We start from the raw sequence: 20,712 nt of genomic DNA on the forward strand, positions 1-20,712 counted from the left end.
GACTGATATGGACAAATATGTTCAAGGACTGGTGTGGATAAAAAAGAAACTTAAGAGGCTAATGTAGAAAAAATAGTCAATCTCAAGGACTAAATGAATCTTTAACCCTTATATTTAATATATTAAAAATATAATAAATTAATTTTTAGTAGAAACATTTAGAAGAAGGTAAAAATTATTTGATTAGTAGATATACTATATATAAGTTGTGGATTTAGTTGTTGTACTAAAAATTATTGATATTTATAATTCTGTATTTTTTTATTTTAAAATTTTAATCCTCATTCAAATTACAATTGTGAAATCTATTAAATTAAATTTTATAATCAATTCTTATGTTATACATAAATTGTAGATTTAATTCATGTTCTTTAGTTTGATAATTTTATATTATTTAGTTTAGTCATATTGTCCTATATTATTGGAGTCATTATTAAAATTTTAAAATTTAAAAAGTATGAGGAGGCAGGGGTCAGATGTATGCAAAATGTCAGAAATGGATAGAATTTTGCCACGCTTATTAGTAATTAATACACCCGTGCCAGCCTGCCGGTCAATACAGATTAAACTGAATAAAAAAGAATCCTAGAAAATAAAAAAATTAATATTAAAAGGATAAAATACATTAGAGATCATTAAATTACAGACATAATATTATAATTAGCCTCAAATATTTATCAAAATAATTATTTTGACTTGTATCTTTAGAGTATTTTTACCTTTAATATTTCATTTTATAGAAAAAAATCCTAAAGTTTGACGAGATTATCATTTTCACCCTTACTCTTTTTAGAGTAATTTGTCCTCAACATTTCATCTTAAGGTTAAAAGTCAATTATTTTAGAACGTTAACCATCAGTTAAATAATGTTTTTCATATATAAAGAGACAGTTTTGCCTCAAAGTAAAACATTAGTGACTAAAATGTTCCAAAAATAATAAGGATCAAGGTGGCTATTTAATCAAACCGTTATAAGCATTTTTTTGACATTTTACCCAAATTATATAAAAATGATGTTTTGATCAATAATCTTTCAAATATTATTAAATGGTTATCAAACTTTCTAAATAATTCTAAAATGTTCATTTAAATTTATCAAATTATTATAAAATGGTATTTAAACTTATCAAAATATTATAAAATGATCTTTAATCTTATTGAAATTTATTACTACCTTAACATTGAATGGACCATTTTGTAACCATTTAATAAATTTCATGATAATTATGTAAGTATTTAAAAAATTGTTGACTAACAAATCATATCTACATAATTGAGTGACTTGTAGTGTTACTTTACACATAGTAAAAAGCAGCATACAAAAATGCAGAGAGTGAGAAAATAAAAGAGAGGAGTCCATGGCAACAACGGTGACAATTACATAAACTGAGCCAACATCGACGTTGCAAAGGCAGCTTCGTAATCTATGAGAAGTCCAAAACCCTAGGGCATTTCGAAGCTGTTTGTTTTTGTCCGTTATGCGATCTTTTTTGTGACGAAATCTGGTCTCTAGAGTTGATTTTGACTAATTTTTAGTTGAAATATTGTTGATCGGAAAATGGAGTCAATGATCGAACTGTGCGACATTATAGCAAAAAACCCGGAGAAATTTAGCGATAAAATCGCTTGGATATGCGGGAGGTGTCCGCCGTTGGAGTTGTTACTGAGCGGATCGCCTCGAGTTTCACGGTCTCACCTCAATGCGGTGCTTGTTGTGGCGCGATTGCTGTCCAAGTGCCCTAATTGCACGGATAACCGTCCCAGATCGGTGATGCTAGAGTTTATTCGAGTTATTCCGGCGTCGTTTCATCGTTCGTTTTGGCCGCAGTCGTACAACGACGACTCAATTGTTTCATTTTTTGCTGATTTCTTGAAATACGTGTCCGAATCTGCTGATTCGTCTCCTGATTTCGGTTTGGAGATCGCCGGGTTGGTTGGGGAGGTAGTTACGGCGGCGTTTAATATCCATGATACAAACGGAGGTGATCTGGCGATTTCTAGGGCTTTTTTGTTGGCTTTATCGCAGAATTTCCCCCCGATTTTACCGTCAGACGCTGATAACTTGATAAATTACCTTCTCGATCAGTTGGCTATGTCAGTTCCGGAATCACCGAGGGAGCTGATTACAGGAAGCTCGGAGACATCGTCTTCTCAAAGTTCACCTTTGAGCGTTAAGCATTTTCAAGGCATTGAGGTTTCAAGCCCAGTCAATGACTCATCCAGAGGGCCATTGATTGCAAATGGTGGTGGGGCTATGTTTAGGCAACACGTTGCTTCCTTCGAGGGGGAGTCGGTGGAGAGCATGGAGAAGCAAGAAATTGCTTTTAAATTGATTGCTCATATTTTGCACAGAGTAAGTATCGATCAGAAGCTTTTGGTGCAAGTGAGATTTATTGCGAAGAAGCAGCTTCAGTCTATGTCTGCATTTCTAAAGGTAATTGCCAACTGCCATCTTATGGTATTTTTTCTTTTCGTTAAATTTAGTCAACCGAAGGATGCACTTTTAGGGGTAGTTATAAACTTCATATAAGAAGTGGGTTTAAAAGGAGATGGGAGATAACTTTCACTGGTAGTAATTTTGTATATTAAGTTAGTATTTGAAATTTATATGAGCATTGAGTAATGAAAAATGAGATGGGTTAATTTTCTTGACTTCGTTTGCAGATCAGGAAGCGTGATTGGACTGAACAAGGGTCACTTCTAAAATCCAGAGTTAACGCTAAACTTTCTGTATATCAAGCTGCTGTTAGAATGCAAATTAGAAGTCTTCTATCTCTTGAGGCAGATGCTAAGACCTCTAAGAAGCTGATCCTTGAGACTCTTGCATTGTTGATAGATGCAGCTGAAGCATGTATCGTCTCTGTATGGCGAAAGTTGAGAGTCTGTGAGGAGCTTTTCAATTCCTTGCTTTCTGGGATTGTAGAAATTGCCCACCCTAGGGGAGGGCAGCCACTACGTATCTTGCTCATTCGCCTTAAACCCCTTGTACTGGCTGCATGTATGCAGGTGTGTATTGAAGTTAGGATTGAGATTCTGAATCTCTAAAATGGTCTTATAGGTTGATAATTTTTTCCTTTCTGATATTTCTTACGACGTCATCACCACAGGCTGATACTTGGGGCAACAGCCAAGGAGCCCTGTTTGAGGGTGTTCTTAAGACATGTTGTGAGATTATACAATCTGGCTGGGCCAAAGACCGGGCTCCAATAGATACATTTATCATGGGATTAGCAACTAGCATTCGTGAGAGAAATGATTATGAGGAGCAGGTTTGTGTATAATATTAGCTTTTGAATGATTTAGTCATACACGAAAGTGCACGTACCTACCTGTGGGCCAAATTCCACAAACACTTACATCCGCAGTACGTTATATTAACAGACCTTCTTTGGTTGTGTTGTTATATGATCTCTTTGATCAATTTAGATTAAACTTCTAAATGTTTTTCAATTTCCTGTCGTTATCTTTAGCTTGAATATCATGCATTTGTATATATAGAGGCTGGCTTTTTTTGGTACGGACTAGTAAATTTAGGTTATATGTGCTATCAGGTCATAGTAGGCTATTTACCTGTTAGATTGTGCGTTGCCTTTATTTATGCTTTTATTAACTAATAAGTAATAACTATTAACCCCATTTTGTTTTTATTTTTTGCAATGCTTACGTAGCCACAGGTTGATAAAGAGAAGCAGGCAGTTTCAGCTGTGCAGCTTAATGTAATACGTTTGTTGGCTGATTTAAATGTTGCTATTAGAAAGCCTGAAGTGGTGGACATGATACTTCCGCTCTTCATTGAAAGCTTAGAAGAGGGTGATGCTATGACTCCTAGTTTACTACGACTTAGAGTATGTATTTTCTAATTATAAATTTGAAAACCTTTTCCCCTGTATTTTCATATATGCAAGTAACTTAAAAAGTTGACCAAAGAATAGCTTGTCTAGATATTTTTTAAATTTGATATTTACTTCTCAATTTACTGCAGCTTCTTGATGCTGTATCTCGCATTGCAAGTTTAGGCTTTGAGAAGTCATATCGGGAGACGGTTGTTCTATTGACAAGAAGTTACCTGAGTAAACTATTGAGTGTAGGATCTGCTGAAAGCAAAACATTGGCACCTGAGGCCACTACAGAACGTGTTGAGGTATGCATTATTTGTGTGATAGAAGTTACTTTTTAGTTGTCTTGGAGGTTCTCCTACTCGATTGGAGGCTCACTGGTTCAATCACATTCTAGACTCTTCCTGCAGCATTTCTTTTGATTGCTACTGGTCTAAAGAATGCTAAGTTGCGTTCAGACTATTGCCATCGCCTGTTATCTTTGTGTTCTGATGTGGGCCTGGCTGCTGAGTCAAAAAGTGGAAGGTAGATATTTTCTGGTTAACTATATATTTTTCTTGTTACCCACCTTGTTGTGCATGTTTCAGATAATTTATGCACGGTATTTCAAATTTTGCAGGAGTGGAGCTGATTTTCTGGGCCCCTTACTTCCTGCTGTTGCTGAAATATGTTCTGATTTTGATCCTACAGAAAATGTGGAACCTTCACTGCTTAAGTTATTCCGCAACCTGTGGTTCTATATTGCTCTTTTTGGACTGGCACCTCCCATACAGAAGATGCAAATACCAACAAAATCAGTTTCCACTACATTGAACAGTGTGGGAAGTATGGGTACTATTGCCCTTCAAGCTGTGGGTGGACCGTATATGTGGAATGAACGTTGGTCTGTTGCTGTCCAGCGTATTGCTCAAGGGACTCCTCCCCTTGTGAGTGTATCTTCAGAATTCTTCCACAGCACCAACATTATTTCATCTGACAAATCATTAGCTTTTTTCCTGTTTGTCTGCTGTTGTACTAATTGTCTTAGTCACACTGATTTAGATTTAATTGTGGCATTTGAAATTAAAACAATCATAAAATTAATTCTTCTACTTTTATGGAGCTTGGCTTCCCCTTTTAGTTTTTCTATGGAGTGCACTTGTATCAACTGATTTTGAGTTATTTTTGCTTCTGAAAATAGAATTGCATAGCTACACCCCACAAACCAAAAAAGAAAAAAATCCCATCCACACACTCACACTCGTGTATAAGTTTGTGTGTTTACATAAATGATGGTTTGAATCTTTTCTAAACTAAACTACCATTTTAGCTCACAATGTGTTTTTGTTTTTGCAGGTCGTTAGCTCAGTGAAATGGCTTGAAGATGAGTTGGAACTAAATGCCCTTCACAACCCTGGAAGTCGTCAAGGTAGTGGAAATGAGAAAGCTGCTGTAAGCCTCAGAACAGCTCTTTCTGCTGCTTTGGGTGGGCGAGTTGATGTTGGATCAATGAGCACAATTTCAGGTCTAGTGAACATAATGCACCTTTATGGTGGATATACCTCTGTTTTCCCTGTTGAATAATTTCTTGTGCGATAATAGCTTCTTATTTGGACTCATTAGCTGCTGTGGTCTATATCATTATTTCTTTCCTTGTTTTTTAACCTAGGATGCTCCTTTCAACAATGCTTTCTTGGCTCATTTTTTTCAGGTGTAAAGGCAACATATCTTCTTGCAGTGGCTTTCCTGGAGATAATACGTTTCAGCAGTAATGGTGGCATCCTTAATGGTAGCACGAGTTTGACTGCATCTAGAAGTGCCTTCAGTTGTGTCTTCGAGTACTTGAAAACTCCAAATCTTATGCCTGCTGTCTTCCAATGTTTGACAGCAATTGTGCACAAGGCATTTGAAACAGCAGTGTTATGGCTTGTATGTCTTCAATTTACTTGGAAGTTTTTTTAGTACTATTTTTTTGTTTTTGGTATACTTCTCAGTTTGAATAAAATCTTCATATTAGGAGATTTTATGGGGCATGCATCTTTGCATCTTTATTGTCATTAGAACTATAATTAATTAATAATTGTATAACCATCTGTCTTTTACTTTAACGAGTGCTAATTGCTTAACAATTTGGGTGGTTAATCTCATGAACTATCTCATACTATAAATATTTTACACTGGCTTACTTTACCTTTTCAGTTAGACATATGACAAAGACTGTTAGCAAAGAGTTATATTCAAAATGTCATAAGGACCCAAAAGCATAAGAGAATCTGTTACGTATCATAGTGCTGTCTGGGAAACTGTCTTTGTGCCGAGTCATGTTTAGCTTTATCTGATTATTCTATCCAGAATCACCCTGTTAATTTTCTTGTAAGTTTTATAATGAGTGCCATATTCTTGGTGACTATAGTAAATATTTGTGTCATTAAGTTATGATATCCCTTCCTCTCTCTTGGATGACATTCCCAAACAGTACAAGTGCATCGTGTCTTTTGCTATTGATATAATACTGGTTTCTTGTCCTGTTATTTTATCCAGTCATCCTCCGTTTGTGTGATTTGTGCATGTACATGTAATCATGCTCTATGAACCTCATGAATTTCTTCATATGCTTTCAGGAAGACCGAATATCTGAAACTGGCAACGAAGCTGTCATTAGAGAATCTACACTTTATGCGCATGCTTGTTTTCTAATAAATAGTATGTCGCAGAGAGAAGAACGCATTCACAATATTGCTGTGAACCTTTTGATTCAGCTTAGAGATAAATTTTCTCAGGTAAAGTATTAGTAATATACTTCTCATCTTATGGTTATTCTACATTTTGCCTTCCCAGTCTCCTTAAATCAAATTACATATTTGAGACAAATGGAATAAAATTTGTGCAGGTTTTATGGAATTCATCTTGTCTTGATTCCCTTCTTTTTTCTGTTCAAAATGACAAACCTACTGTTATCAGCGATCCTGCTTGGGAAGCAGCTGTTCGCTCTTTGTGCCAAAAAATGGTCCGGGAATGGATTGTCATATCACTGTCTTATGCTCCATGTACTACCCAGGGTCTACTCCAGGTTTCTGATTGGATGACTGCATATGTTATTTGCTTTTTTTCTTATCATTTCCCCTGCTTGAATATTGGAATCCTACATGATAAGTGTATATCATTTCCCTTGTGCATTGAGTTTTGAAGATCTCTGACATTTACTACTAGGATGCCTTAGTTGGCCCTTATTTTCTAAAATGAAGAAAGGAAAATTTGACTTCCCTTAAATCATATATATGATCTTTTTGGTGATTTTTCAATTGTTTAAATATTAAGGCTGGTTTTTGGTTTCCCTCTACATAAAAGCTGTTCTTATAATGACCTAGATTTTTTTTTGTTTTTCGGGGATCTTTTAGTCACTTTTTTTTTTATAGGATTGAAGGCCTCACTAAAAAACCCCTTCATGATGAGGAACTGAAAATGAGTTCCTTTATCAGAGGAAGGAGGAAAAGAGTGCCTTATACTTTTCATTAATAAGATGCATAAGATTACAACATCAATAAAAGACCTTTGCAAACAATCTTTTAGTCACTTGTTTTTGGTTTCATATACATACACCAGGAAAAGCTTTGCAAAGCAAACACATGGCAGCAGGCACGACATAAAACTGATGTGGTGTCTCTATTATCTGAGATAAGGATTGGTACTGGAAAAAGTGATTGTTGGGCTGGAACACAAACTGCAAATATCCCTGCAGTCATAGCTGCAGCGGCTGCAGCTTCAGGAACAAATTTAAAGTTGTCAGAAGCCTTTATCTTAGAGGTCCTTAGTACTGGTATAGTTAGTGCAACGGTTAAATGTAACTATGCTGGAGAAATTGCTGGCATGAGAAGGTTGTATAATAGCATTGGTGGGTTTCAATCTGATGCTCCACAAACAGGTCTTGGTGGTGGCATCCAAAGGTTGATCTCTGGAGCATTCTCTCAACCGGCAGAAACTGAGAATGATTCATTTAATGAGATGTTAATTTCAAAGTTTGTGCGCCTCCTTCAACAATTTGTTAATATTGCAGAGAAAGGTGGAGAAGTGGACAAGTCCCAATTCCGTGAAACTTGTTCACAAGCAACTGCTGTACTTCTGTCAAATCTGGTAGAGCTATCGCTATTATGCATATATACACACACATATATTTGTAGACTTATTGCTGAGAAGTATTTTTAGTGCCATTCCACTCTTACCCTTTGAAAATATTTCATTTCTTAACCAGGGTTCTGATAGAAAAGCAAATTTGGAGGGCTTTGCAAAACTTCTGCGGCTTCTCTGCTGGTGTCCAGCTTACATTTCTACCTCTGATGCCATGGAGACTGGTGTTTTCATCTGGACTTGGCTGGTTTCTGCTGCTCCACAGTTGGGGTCTCTCGTCCTTGCTGAACTTGTCGATGCATGGCTATGGACAATTGATACAAAACGAGGTCTCTTTGCATCTGATGTGAAATATTCAGGACCCGCTGCAAAATTAAGGCCCCACTTGGCCCCTGGGGAACCAGCGGCATTGCCTGATACAAATCCGGTTGACCAAATAATAGCTCATAGATTGTGGCTGGGATTTTTCATAGACCGCTTTGAGGTAACATATAATCTGTATTCTCTCTCATGCAAGTGTATTCCATCTCATGATGTTTGTGCTTCTTGTTTACCACTGAACTGCATTCATACATAAATGGTGTATTATTTGTTTGTTTTTCCATCTATATGCATGTGTCATTGTGTATTATTTCTGTATTATTATCTTGTTTTTTGACTGTCAATACGACTTTATGTACATTCCAACTTGTGGTTCTCATTTTCTGATGGTCATATCACTTTACCTTTTTGGTTTGATAGGTGGTTCGTCACAATAGTGTTGAGCAGCTCTTGCTCCTTGGTCGGATGTTGCAAGGGACAACCAAACATCTCTGGAACTTTTCACATCATCCGGCAGCCACTGGCACGTTCTTCACTTTCATGCTTCTTGGTCTTAAGTTCTGCTCCTGCCAATCCCAAGGGAATTTACAGAATTTTAGATCCGGGCTTCAGTTGTTGGAAGATAGAATATACCGGTAACTACAGTTTACTCTTTTTCTTTTGCTTTCAAATATACAGCTTGTTAATTTTTTTCCTTTTCTTTTTGGACTAGTAATTGTACAGTTTCCTGTTTAATTAACTCTTTCACTTTTGAATTACAGCTTTTCAATTATTTTTGCTTTGATTTTATTTTGGACAAGTCATTGTCTAATGGCAATTTTAATCTCTGCTAGTTTAAATACTTGTCAAGTTAAACCCTGCCCCTCCCAAATTTGAGATTAAATACTTATTAGGTTCCTGTTAACGTTGAAGTTAGTTGATTTGGCTCCTCCCATTGTCTAATCCTGGCTCTGTCCCTGCAAATACACATACCTATATATGTACATGTACATATACGCCTACATATACCATTTATCCTTGGTTTGTTTTTTAAAAAAATGTGTACTTTTGAAGCTGTTCCGTAGACTCAAAGGATGATTACTTTTAATGGCCTATGGAAGTTTTAATTGCGAAAAGGGGGATATACTGTCTGCATATTGGATTATTATTATGATTTTCCAAGTCGGAAAATTGCTATGCGCTTGACATTTTCTGAGACCTCATGTTTTCCATTTTATTTTCCCTTTTCCATTTAGAACATATTTATGCCAAATGACGAGTTTCACTTATGTAAATCATGGACCATGTTTGCATATATTTTTCCATCAGACCAAGACATTTTTACCAATTTACATAGCTTCAGTTTCTATTCATTTACACGTGCTTTTGAGTTCCATTTTAGCTCATTCATTGCTAATGGTGCATGTCATGATGGAAGGAAACAGTTGATTGAGTTTTGGAACCATTCAATGTCTTTGGGATTTTGGTATTAATGGATGAGATTAATATGATAAATTTATTATCGAACCACGTAGGCTTGTTTGTTGTATCCCCTTGTAAGGAGAGGTAAGGTTCTTAAGGTCCAAAACATCCTTTTGACCTGGTTTTCTTCTTATGGGTGTCATTCTGCCTGTGTCTTCTGTTAAATTCTAGCTTACTTGGCTTACCTTTGCAATTGTACTTTAAGCTGTTTTTGGTGTATGCAGGGCCTCTTTGGGGTGGTTTTCCTATGAGCCCGAGTGGTATGACACAAACAATATTAATTTTGCTCAGAGTGAGGGTCGGTCTGTTTCCCTTTTTGTTCACTATCTTTCAAATGGGAGCTTAGATTCTCTGCAGTCTGATTCCAGGGGCCGTGCATATGATAATGGAAACTCTTTGGTTGAGGCGGTAAGATGGTCATGTTTCAGCTTCTTGGTTTTAAAATGTTTTGACCACAAGACATTCTATATCTGCATTGTATGCATGTATTTTCTGTTGTCATACAAATCCTAAATTTATTTAAACATTTGCAGAATGATAAATATTTCCCTTCCTGGATTGTATGTATGTTCTGTTGCAATTCAAATCTTAAAGTGTAGCTAAAAATTGCAGAATGAGCACCCTGTCTGGGGCAAGATGGACAACTATGCTGCGGGAAGAGGAAAAAGGAAGCAGCTTCTTTTAATGCTGTGTCAGCATGAAGCTGATCGGCTTGAAGTTTGGGCACAACCTCTTTCAAAGTACTTCCATTTGTCAGCAGAATATATCTGTTGATATTTTATTTCTATACCTTTTCTTCTTCTTCTTTTGGGATCCTTTTGTTGCATTAATTACTTTAGTAAGCTTTGTTGTTTGTATTAATCTTTATATTCAGGGAAGGCACATCTTCTCGTCCCAAAATTAGCGCAGACAAATGGATTGAATATGCCAGGACTGCTTTCTCAGTAGATCCTCGAATTGCTTTTTCCTTGGCCTCAAGATTTCCAATGAACCCTCATCTGAAGACTGAAATAACTCAGCTAGTCCAGGTATGATTTACTTTCACAGAGTAGCTGAATTGGAATGGCAAGGAAATGGAACTTGTAAATTACCATGTGGCTATTTATTGTTTAGGTGGTAATGTGATGATTGCCACTGCCATTGTGGTTATTATGCTGAGCTTTTCAGAAACATTCATTGATTTCTTCTATGCTCTTCTGCTTCTATTGTTAGCCTGTTATTGTGCCATGATGACATGGTATTAGTTGATTGCTTCTTGATTTACTGGCATTTCTCATGCAGTCACATATAACGGATATCTGCTGTATACCTGAGGCGCTGCCATATTTTGTCACTCCGAAGGCAGTTGATGAAAATTCAGCACTTTTACAGCAATTGCCTCACTGGGCTGCTTGTTCAATTACACAAGCTCTTGAGTTCCTTACTCCTGTATACAAGGGTCATCCACGCGTCATGGCTTATGTTCTAAGGGTTTTGGAGTCTTACCCTCCTGAACGTGTAACTTTCTTCATGCCACAGCTTGTACAAGCTCTACGATATGATTCAGGGGTGAGTTGTTGATGATGATATGGGTATTTATTTATATTTATTTTCCGTTTTGTTGTTGAGGTACATTAGTAGGAAGTTAACCTAGCAATAGGGTAGGTTGTAGGCTTGAACAGATTAGGTTAGGTTGAGAGCATCTAGGACCTATCTAAAAAATTTGACACAAAGCTATTCAAACCAATTTGAGCATGAGATATGATTTGTACTAAGTAATCAGTCAACACCCCTCTATGATTTTATTGTGCATTTATCAAAATTTAGCATTTCATAGTAATCCGATTTTTCTCGTCCCGAACACCACCAAAATGACCTTAATCTGTTTAGCAGTGCATGGTTTTCATATATGTTTTGAAATGATTGGAAACTTGAATCAATTAGGTGCATCAAGTTTGTGACCTTTGGGGTTAAAAACTTAAAGGTTGAGCAATCTTTCCTTGCCTGTTATTGCCAGAATTTCCAAGCTGAATTCTCTTGTTGCTCACACCACCTTGCATTGTTTTTCACACATCTTAACTTTTGCATTAATGATTATCCTTTTTGCAGAGATTAGTAGAAGGGTATTTACTAAGAGCAGCTCAAAGAAGTGACATATTCTCACATATTCTAATCTGGCATCTGCAGGTGTGAAAAAATTATAGTTTCCTCAATTAGATAGTATGCCTTTTTGTGTGAGTTTGTGTGAGAAAATATAATCGTCTTCACTTTTCATTACATCACTTTTTGATTTATGCAAGTCTTGATTTACTTTGTTATGGCAGGGTGAGACATGCGAACCTGGGAAAGATGCAAGTGGAAAGGTTTGTATATCTCAGTTTTCTCTTTTTTTCTTGGAAACTTGTTAGAAGTCTTAATGATTCCCTTCTAAAAGGGCTGGGTTTTGGCCTAGAGGATTGTCTGCAGGTGTATTGGGGTTGAATGAATGACTACAGAATCTAATGTCATAAGCATCCTGTTTTATATAATCTAAGAAGACAAGAATGAAAATTTAGAGAGAAGTATGATACAGAGGTAATTAGAATTCCTCTCTGTATACATACTAGAAATTGACTATAAAACAAGGCTTTGTCTCAATGAGAAAAATGAAGTCGCTGAAATGTTGACATGAATACAGAATGATAAAATAGCAATCTATCCTTAGACTAAACAAAATTTGTAATCTTTTGGACAAGAATAATGTCCGTCGTTATCTCTCTTTATATGTTTTTTTTTGTGTGGGTGGGGTGAGGGGGGGTGGAGGGGGTATTTGAGGATGTCATAGATTGAATTCTACTCACTAGAGTTACGATTCTAGCACTCTACGAATACATCTCATGCTTGTTAGCAATGTCAATGATTGTCCTGATCAAGTACCCTTTGCCTACTGCCATTGAGGGGATATTGACTAACTACCATCTATTCTCTACAAATCTCTAATTTGAAATTAATTTAGGCTATTGTGATTCCTGTGAAGTATTCTTCTGTATACCATTAATTTGTTGGAAAACTGTTACCAATTGTTCTTTCTCTCATTCCAGAATAGTTCGTTTCAAGAACTGTTACCAATTGTTCGACAACATATTATAGATAGTTTCACGCCCAAGGCTCTTGATGTATTTCAAAGAGAATTTGATTTCTTTGACAAAGTTACATCCATTTCTGGTGTCCTCTTTCCACTTCCAAAGGAGGAACGTCGGGCTGGCATCCGGAGGTATTTCCATTTCTTAATAATGATTATGCTTATGTCATATCTGGTTTCTTTCTTACAATTAAAATTGGTGGTGTCATGCTGTTTTTTAAGGGAGTTGGAGAAAATTCAATTGGAGGGAGATGACCTTTATTTGCCAACTGCTCCTAATAAGCTTGTTAGGGGTATTCAAGTTGATAGTGGAATACCCTTACAATCGGCAGCAAAAGTTCCTATTATGATCACATTTAATGTTATTGATCGGGATGGTGACCCAAATGATATAAAGCCCCAGGCTTGCATTTTCAAGGTAAACTTGTGTTTCAGTTAACAAGACTAACTATAGTTTGTTAACTGAAAACTATATATGTACTAATTATGGGACCATCTCTTTGTTTCTTCTTCTCAAGTCAAGGGATACTTGAGCATTCATAAGCTCTGAAAGGGGTTTTCCTTGATTTCAAGATGTTATCTTAGTTTAAAATTGTCAAAATCAAAGTAAAAATTATATATTTCTTGTAGGAGACTCGTACATTTAAATATACAAAATATTGCCTTATCTTAGGAAACTTCTAAACTAGGTAAGAGATTGATCCTAGGACTAATTATAATCCCTTAGAGCTAGAGGTCCTAACTAATAAAATACATCCCAAAAGATCGTACCAAATTACATAATCTACTTAATTTGGGAATTTAATTTCTGACACTCCCCCTCAAGATGGGGCATGGATGTCTTCCATTCTCAGCTTGCCTGTTAACTTCTGAAAAATACTTACCAGATAATCCCTTAGCAAGTATATCTGCAACTTGATCTCTAGTGGTCATATAGGGAGTACAGATCAGACCACTGTCAAGCTTTTCCTTTATGAAGTGTCTAACCACTTCAACATGTTTTGTTCTGTCATGTTGAATTGGATTATGCGCAATATTAATTGCTGACTTGTTATCACAATATAGCTTCATTGGTCCATCCCATTTGACCTTCAAATCCTCTAAAATAATCTTCAGCCATAATAACTCACAAATTCCCAATGCCATAGCTCGAATTTCAGCTTCTACACTAGATCTAGCCATGACATTCTGTTTTTTTGCTCTTCCGAGTAACTAAGTTTCCTCCAAAGAAAGTGCAATACCCTGAGGTTGACCTTCTATCAACTATCCCTGCATAATCCGCATCAGTGTATGATTCCAGAGTTAAATTTCCTCCTCTTTTATACAATATCCCTTTGCCTGGTGTGCCCTTTAAGTACTACAAAATTTGAGTCACAAACCTTAGATGTGATTCCTTAGGATTATGCATAAACTGCTCACAACTCCAACAACATATGCTATGTCTGGTCTGGTGTGTGACAAATAAATAAGTCTTCTCACAAGTCTCTAAAACGAACTTCTATCAACTAATACATCATCTTTTGAGTCTCCAAGCTTGTGATTGACTTTTATTGGAATTTTTGATGGTTTACACTCTAATTTTCCAATCTCCTTCAACAACTCCATAGTTTACTTCTGTTGAGATATAAAAATCCCCTATTGTGAGTGTGCCACTTCAATTCCAAGGAAGTATTTTAATCTTCCAAGTTCCTTCACTTCAAGCTCTTTTATAAGACACTTCTTTAGGCTTCCAATTCCTTCAGAATCGTTTCTTGTAACAGTTATATCATCTACATATACCAAAAGTGCATTCACTCCCCCTGAAGGAGAATGTTTCACGAACGGAGTATGGTCACCTTGGCTTTGTTTAAAACCTCGTCTCAGCATCACTTTGGTGAACCTCCCAAACTAAGTCCTTGGGGATTGTTTCAGTCCATATAGAGCCTTCTTCAATTTGCAAACTGCCTGTCCAGTATTCGACCCAAATCCAGGTGGTATATCCATGTATACTTCCTCTTCAAGGTCTCCATGTAAGAAGGCATTTTTAATGTCAAAATGTTGCAAATTCCATCGTTGAATAGCTGCTAAGGACGGTAGGACTCTCACTGTGTTCATCTTTGCAACAGGGGCAAATGTCTCAAAGTAGTTTATCCCATAGGTTTAAGAGTACCCCTTTGCCACCAACCTTGCTTTGTACCTTTCTAAAGAGCCATCCGAGTTATATTTGACTGTGTACACCCATATGCATCCCAATGTTTTCTTCCCTTCTGGCAGCTTCAGTAAGTCATGTTTTATTCTTTTCCAGCGCTTCAATTTCATTTTTCATAGCCTTTTTCCAGTTCTCATTCTCTAATGTCTCTGATACAATCTTAGGAGTGGTGGTGTTTAGGCTGGTGAGGAAGGCTTTGTGATTTGGGAATAAGTTTTTATAGGTCATGAACAATTTGGAAGGATGTTTTGTAGTACAGGTTCTTTTTCCTTTTCTAATAGCAATGGGAAATTCAAAATCAGAGATAAACATAAAATTTTCAGTATCATTTTGATCAGAATGAGTTCCAGAATGTACCTCAGATTGTATAGGAGTAGAAGAAGGGGATGATTGAATCTGTATAGGTGCCTTCCTTCTTGAATAGACTAGTGGGGAACAAGTAGTATCATGAATGTTTGGCTGTGGTGTATTAGGTTCTGGTTGTGGAGAAGTTGGAGGAGTGGGTCGTGTTTGCTGGATTTGTTCAGAATGTATGGGTGTAGGAAAGTCAATGAGAAGCTGAATTAGAAAAAAATATGCATACTTATCTTCCCTAAATGATATCTCCTCCTGAAGATAAGGAACAATAAAATAACTTTCTTTTTCCACAAAAGTGACATCAGTAGAGGTGTAGTATTTCCTTATAGGTGGGTGATAGCACTTGTAGCCTTTTTAGGTGGAAGAGTAACCAATAAATATGCATTTTAATGCTCTTGAATCAAACTTACCCTGACCTTGAGAATGTATATGAACAAAAGAAACACACCCAAATATTTTAGGTTTTAGGTTAAGAGACGGACTGAAATTTGGAAAGAATTTTGTGAGAGCTTAAAGGGGACTTTGGGATGCAAGGATTTTAGAGGGTAGTCTGCTTATCATGTAAGTGGCTGTTAACACAACCTCTCCCTAGTATTGTTTAGGGACTTTGTTTTGAAATAGAAGGGCTATTGTAACGGCAAGGAGATGGTCATTCTGCCTTTCTGCTATACCATTCTGTTGGGGGTATTTACACAGGAAGATTCATGTATGACACCTCTTTCTAAAAAGTAGGGAGATAAGACCCGATTAAAGTAGTCTTTGGCATTGTCTGATCTGACTCGCTTTATTTCGGCCCCAAAATGAGTTTTAATTATGGTGTAATGGTGTAGAAGGTTTTAAAAGTAGTGGTAATATCTGATTTCTGTTTTAGTAGGAAGATCCATGTAACCCGAGTACAATCATCTATAAATAACACAAACCATCTATCCTTAGTTATATTAGGAATAGTGGAAGGTCCCCAAACATCACTGTGAATAAGATTAAAAGGACCGGTGGTCTTTTTATTGCTTGCTGGAAAAGAAGAACGTTTGTGTTTTGCAAGTTCACACACATCGCAATGAAATTCTTCAATATTTAAGAATTTAAATAAAGAGGGAAACATAATCTTCAAAACTTTTAAAGGTAGGTGACCTAGGCGAAAATGTTGTAGATTCAGATAAAAGAAACAATGGTTGGGTATTCAAGACTCTAACTTGTCCACTGTGGTCTTCAAGGTAGTGTAGGCCGTTGACTTCCCTAGCACGCCCAATCATCCTCTTCGTTTCTTGCTCCTGAAAAATGCATTGTGTAGGATGAAACAAAACACTGCAGTTAGTATATTTGATGAGTTTTTGGATAGATATGAGATTAGTAAATAACTTTGGTACATGTAGTACATTTTAAGTACTAGGGTTTTACTAATGGCAATATCTCCTTGGCCAACAACAGTTATCATGGTACCATTTGCAACTGTGATTTTTTTGTCATTAGGACAGGGTGTGTAGGTAAGAAATTTGAGTGAGGAATTAGTCATATGGTCTGTAGCTCCTGAGTCAATCACCCAAGAACATTAGGTAGGTATAAGGGTGGAAGACTCCAAGACATTAGAATCCTGAGAAAAAAAGAGAGGATATATTTGAGAAAACCAAATTGCATGTACTTGTAGAGGAAGGTTTTATTGGATTAGAATGACCCCTTTCATTCACTGTGGCTCCCTGCAGGGCTTCAGTGTTGCTGGTATTATCAGCCACTTCACCCTTTTGTTTGTCGGGTTAACAATACATGCTTAAGAGAAGGGTTTAAAAAAATATTTGTTGGACCGAGATTAACAGGTCACAGAATGAGCGTAACAAGCTCTGATACCATGTCAAAATCAGAGTAAAAATCATATATTTCGTGTAGGAGACTCATACTTTTAAATATACAAAATATTGTCTTATCTTAGGAAACTTCCAAACTAGGGAAGAGATTGATCCTAGGACTAATTATAATCCCTTAAAGTTAGGGATCCTAACTGATAAAATACATTCACAAAGATCCTACCAGATTACACAATCTACTTAATTTGGGAATCTAATTTCTGACAAATTTTAAAAATTGATCTTTCCCCTAATTTTTTCTTGTTAAGATTATAGTTGCAATTATGTTATTCACTTTATAGTTATTTGATTTTCAGTTCCTAATACCACGTTCCCAGATTTCAAAATTTAACCTGTTCAGCTTTTCTGGTTGAAATGTATGTTCCTGATTTCTTATATAAAGCCGTGCTGTTGTTTTATGTAATTGACATTTATTCAAGGTTGGAGATGATTGTCGACAAGATGTTCTTGCTCTTCAAGTGATAGCTCTTCTAAGAGACATATTTACAGCAGTTGGACTTAATCTCTATTTATTTCCCTATGGTGTTCTCCCAACTGGCCCAGAGAGAGGTATAATTGAGGTATGTCATTCATTCTGTTAAGCTCTTGTGCTCATTTTTGTAACTACATTAATTCTTAGCAAAAACTAGGGAACATTTCTCGTATTCTTCTTCTTGAAATACCTAATCTATAAACAAACGACTTGAAGGAAAATAATGCTCCCACCACCGAGGAGTGTTTTGGTCCATCACTCCATCTTACTGTTGTCATATTTTGAATTGTGTTTCCCAACACCTTAGACTTTTAGTTTGCCATCACAACAGAGAACGAGTTTCTGAAAAGGTTCCTAAGGTGAATTTAGGGAGTAATACTGGTATTTTTACCTTGCTCCCCAGATAACATTTACTACATGAACAAATATGACAATGTGGTTTGATTTACTAGTGATGTCACTTGTGCAATTGTCCTTGTACCGAAAACGAACTGGACAGTAGTTCCTAGGGTACTGTAATGAATTCTTCACTCAACAAGTTCCCTTGTTTTCTCCCTTGATGCAGGTTGTGCCAAATACACGAAGCAGAAGCCAGATGGGTGAAACAACTGACGGTGGTTTATATGAGATTTTTCAACAGGATTATGGGCCTGTGGGATCACCTAATTTTGAAGCTGCTCGCAGAAACTTTATAACTAGCAGTGCAGGGTATGCTGTAGCAAGCCTTCTACTTCAGCCAAAGGATCGGCACAATGGAAACCTTCTTTTTGACAAGTATGCCTCTGCTAGTTCCTTTACCCGTAGTTTGTTAGAATAGTTAAATAAATTATTTATATAACACAACATGATGATTGATAAAACATGTCGACTTATCTTTTTCTAGAAAAATGACTTATCGTGACAAATCGTTACAATAATGTAAATAAAAACTATGAACAGTTATGGCACTAGTGTCAGAAACACATAATCATATAGGAGTGACTTATAAACACACACATGAGACTTAGTACCAAACCTGGTATTGGCCTGTTATATGTATGTTAACCACTGTGATATGTATGTCAATGCAGTGAAGGGAGGCTTGTTCATATTGATTTCGGTTTCATCCTGGAAACATCACCTGGTGGAAACATGCGGTTCGAGAGTGCACATTTCAAGTTGAGTCATGAGATGACTCAATTATTAGACCCCTCGGGGGTTATGAAAAGTGAAACTTGGGACAACTTCGTAAGGTGATTATTTTCTTGATTTTTATCCTTCTATCTTATCTGCATTTTATATTTTTATTGTTAAGGTCATTTGAATTATTCTTTTGTCAAATGCTTTGCAGCTTATGTGTGAAGGGATACCTTGCTGCTCGCCGTCATATGAATGGGATCATCTACACGGTGTTGCTTATGCTTGACAGTGGATTGCCTTGTTTCAGCAGGGGTGATCCCATTGGAAATCTTCGCAAAAGATTCCATCCCGAGATGACTGAGCGTGAGGCAGCCAATTTCATGAAAAACGTCTGCAACGATGCTTACAATAAGTGGACGACTGCGGGATACGACTTAATACAGTATCTGCAACAAGGCATCGAGAAGTAAAAGTCTCGGGTAAACCATCTTTAAATGTACATTATGGTTTGTAATTTATACATATTCTTTTACCCCATAGTTACAGTTTCTCGAGAAAATCCGACCTAAGCAATGCTAGGAAATATAAAAAGAAACGGCCCTTGCAATTGGTTTGTGATGAGAAACAGCCGAGTTCTTTGAAACAACAATTCTATGAAATTCTCAACGTCGATGAACTGAATCAGAGTCCAGTTGTAAACCTGAAAGTTGAGTTCCGAGTCTCATCTGTAGGAGATGGTTGGTTAGGTAAGCTTCATTCGGTTTGGTTTGATTCGGTTTTAATTGTGATGGATTCAGGATGATGATTTGTATATTTGAATTGCTGTTTAGGGATTTCAAGTTATTTTAAATATCAACATCAATTTGCAAAACGTGAATGAGGGTGACTTAGCTACGTAGGGTTTCGGGTTTACACGAAATGTCCTCGGAATTTGGCTAGTGATTCGCTATTGACGCTTTCTGGTGTTGGTGCACCTCTAATTTATTTTCTTTTAGAAACTATTATAGTCTTCTATTTTACCAGGTCTAACCGATATTTTGATTTGTCTAAGGCTACTCTTAAACTTTTCATAAAAATAATTGAAACTCTTAAATCGGCAAATCAGATCCACTAAACCGAGTAATTTTTTTATTTATAAAATTTAATGTTTGATCGATAAATTTAACGATAAGATCAACAAAGTGAATTCGAAAAATTTTGAACATTGGGGTAAAAACTATTAAGAATCTGATTGATTGATGGCTTGTGATATCATTAAATCTTTTTTGTTTTAATTGTATTTGGGGCCTTTAAATATTTTAATTTTTTAATGTTATTGGAGGTTTTATTTTTTTTAAAAAGAAGAGTTAAATGTATTACATGTTCTCAAAACATTACCTTCATTTTAAGTCGGTCTCTAAACTTTTAAATACTTTAATCTCATCCCTAAGCTATGACTATCATTCTAAATTAGTCATCAAATTTTTGAGTATTTTAATTTCATTTCCAAATTATATCATTTGTTCTAAATTGATTCCCAAATTTTTTAAACATTCTAATTTTATCCTAAATTATATGTATATACTAATCACATCCCTTGTTAATAAAATTGATAGGTCAAGTTATATAATTATATGTTTGGAAGAAATACAAATCTTTGGTTAAAATATAGTTGAAAATAATTACATATTTGGATGAATTTGGGGATGAAATTGAAAGATTCAAAAGTTTGTGGACCAACTTAAAAAGAGGGTCATAGTTTAGGAATAGAATTAGAATGTTTAAAAGTTTAAGGATTAATTTAAAATGAGAGTTATAATTTGGGGATGAAATTAGAATATTCAAAAATCTAAGAACCAATTTAAAATGAACGTTATAGTTTCAAGAATTATGATGTAATTAATCCTTTAAAAGAT

General features: G+C 36.0%; 1 protein-coding gene across 2 annotated transcripts; it reads left to right on the forward strand.

Moving 5' to 3' along the window:
* Positions 1-1,333: 1,333 nt before the first annotated feature.
* LOC120188339 (phosphatidylinositol 4-kinase alpha 1-like) lies at positions 1,334-19,335 on the forward strand. Of its 2 annotated transcripts, none has more exons than XM_039191789.1 (26): positions 1,334-2,434; positions 2,665-3,006; positions 3,108-3,269; positions 3,669-3,845; positions 3,983-4,141; positions 4,234-4,361; positions 4,456-4,762; positions 5,172-5,340; positions 5,527-5,744; positions 6,437-6,595; positions 6,706-6,885; positions 7,419-7,946; positions 8,065-8,424; positions 8,682-8,896; positions 9,947-10,130; positions 10,335-10,462; positions 10,597-10,750; positions 11,004-11,270; positions 11,811-11,888; positions 12,026-12,064; positions 12,782-12,954; positions 13,045-13,240; positions 17,646-17,786; positions 18,264-18,472; positions 18,769-18,930; positions 19,029-19,335. In XM_039191789.1, the coding sequence occupies exons 1-26, from the start codon at positions 1,559-1,561 to the stop codon at positions 19,285-19,287; spliced, it is 5,970 nt and encodes a 1,989-aa protein (XP_039047720.1). In that variant the 5' UTR covers positions 1,334-1,558; the 3' UTR covers positions 19,288-19,335. The 2 variants fall into 2 exon arrangements, with proteins under 2 accessions (XP_039047720.1, XP_039047721.1); XM_039191790.1 differs by having other exon boundaries at positions 3,675-3,845.
* The last annotated feature ends 1,377 nt before the right edge of the window (positions 19,336-20,712 follow it).

The sequence above is a fragment of the Hibiscus syriacus genome, unplaced genomic scaffold (genome assembly GCF_006381635.1).
Source record: "Hibiscus syriacus cultivar Baekdansim isolate YM2019G1 unplaced genomic scaffold, ASM638163v2 tig00116944_pilon, whole genome shotgun sequence".
Lineage (NCBI taxonomy): Eukaryota > Viridiplantae > Streptophyta > Magnoliopsida > Malvales > Malvaceae > Hibiscus > Hibiscus syriacus.

Coding starts and splice junctions, on each gene's coding strand:
- LOC120188339 (XM_039191789.1), top strand. CDS start 1,559: ATGGAGTCAATGATCGAACTGTGCGACATTATAGCAAAAAACCCGGAG. Junction 6,596..6,705: donor TTAGAGATAAATTTTCTCAG/GTAAAGTATTAG, acceptor AAATTTGTGCAG/GTTTTATGGAATTCATCTTG. Junction 10,131..10,334: donor GAAACTCTTTGGTTGAGGCG/GTAAGATGGTCA, acceptor TAAAAATTGCAG/AATGAGCACCCTGTCTGGGG.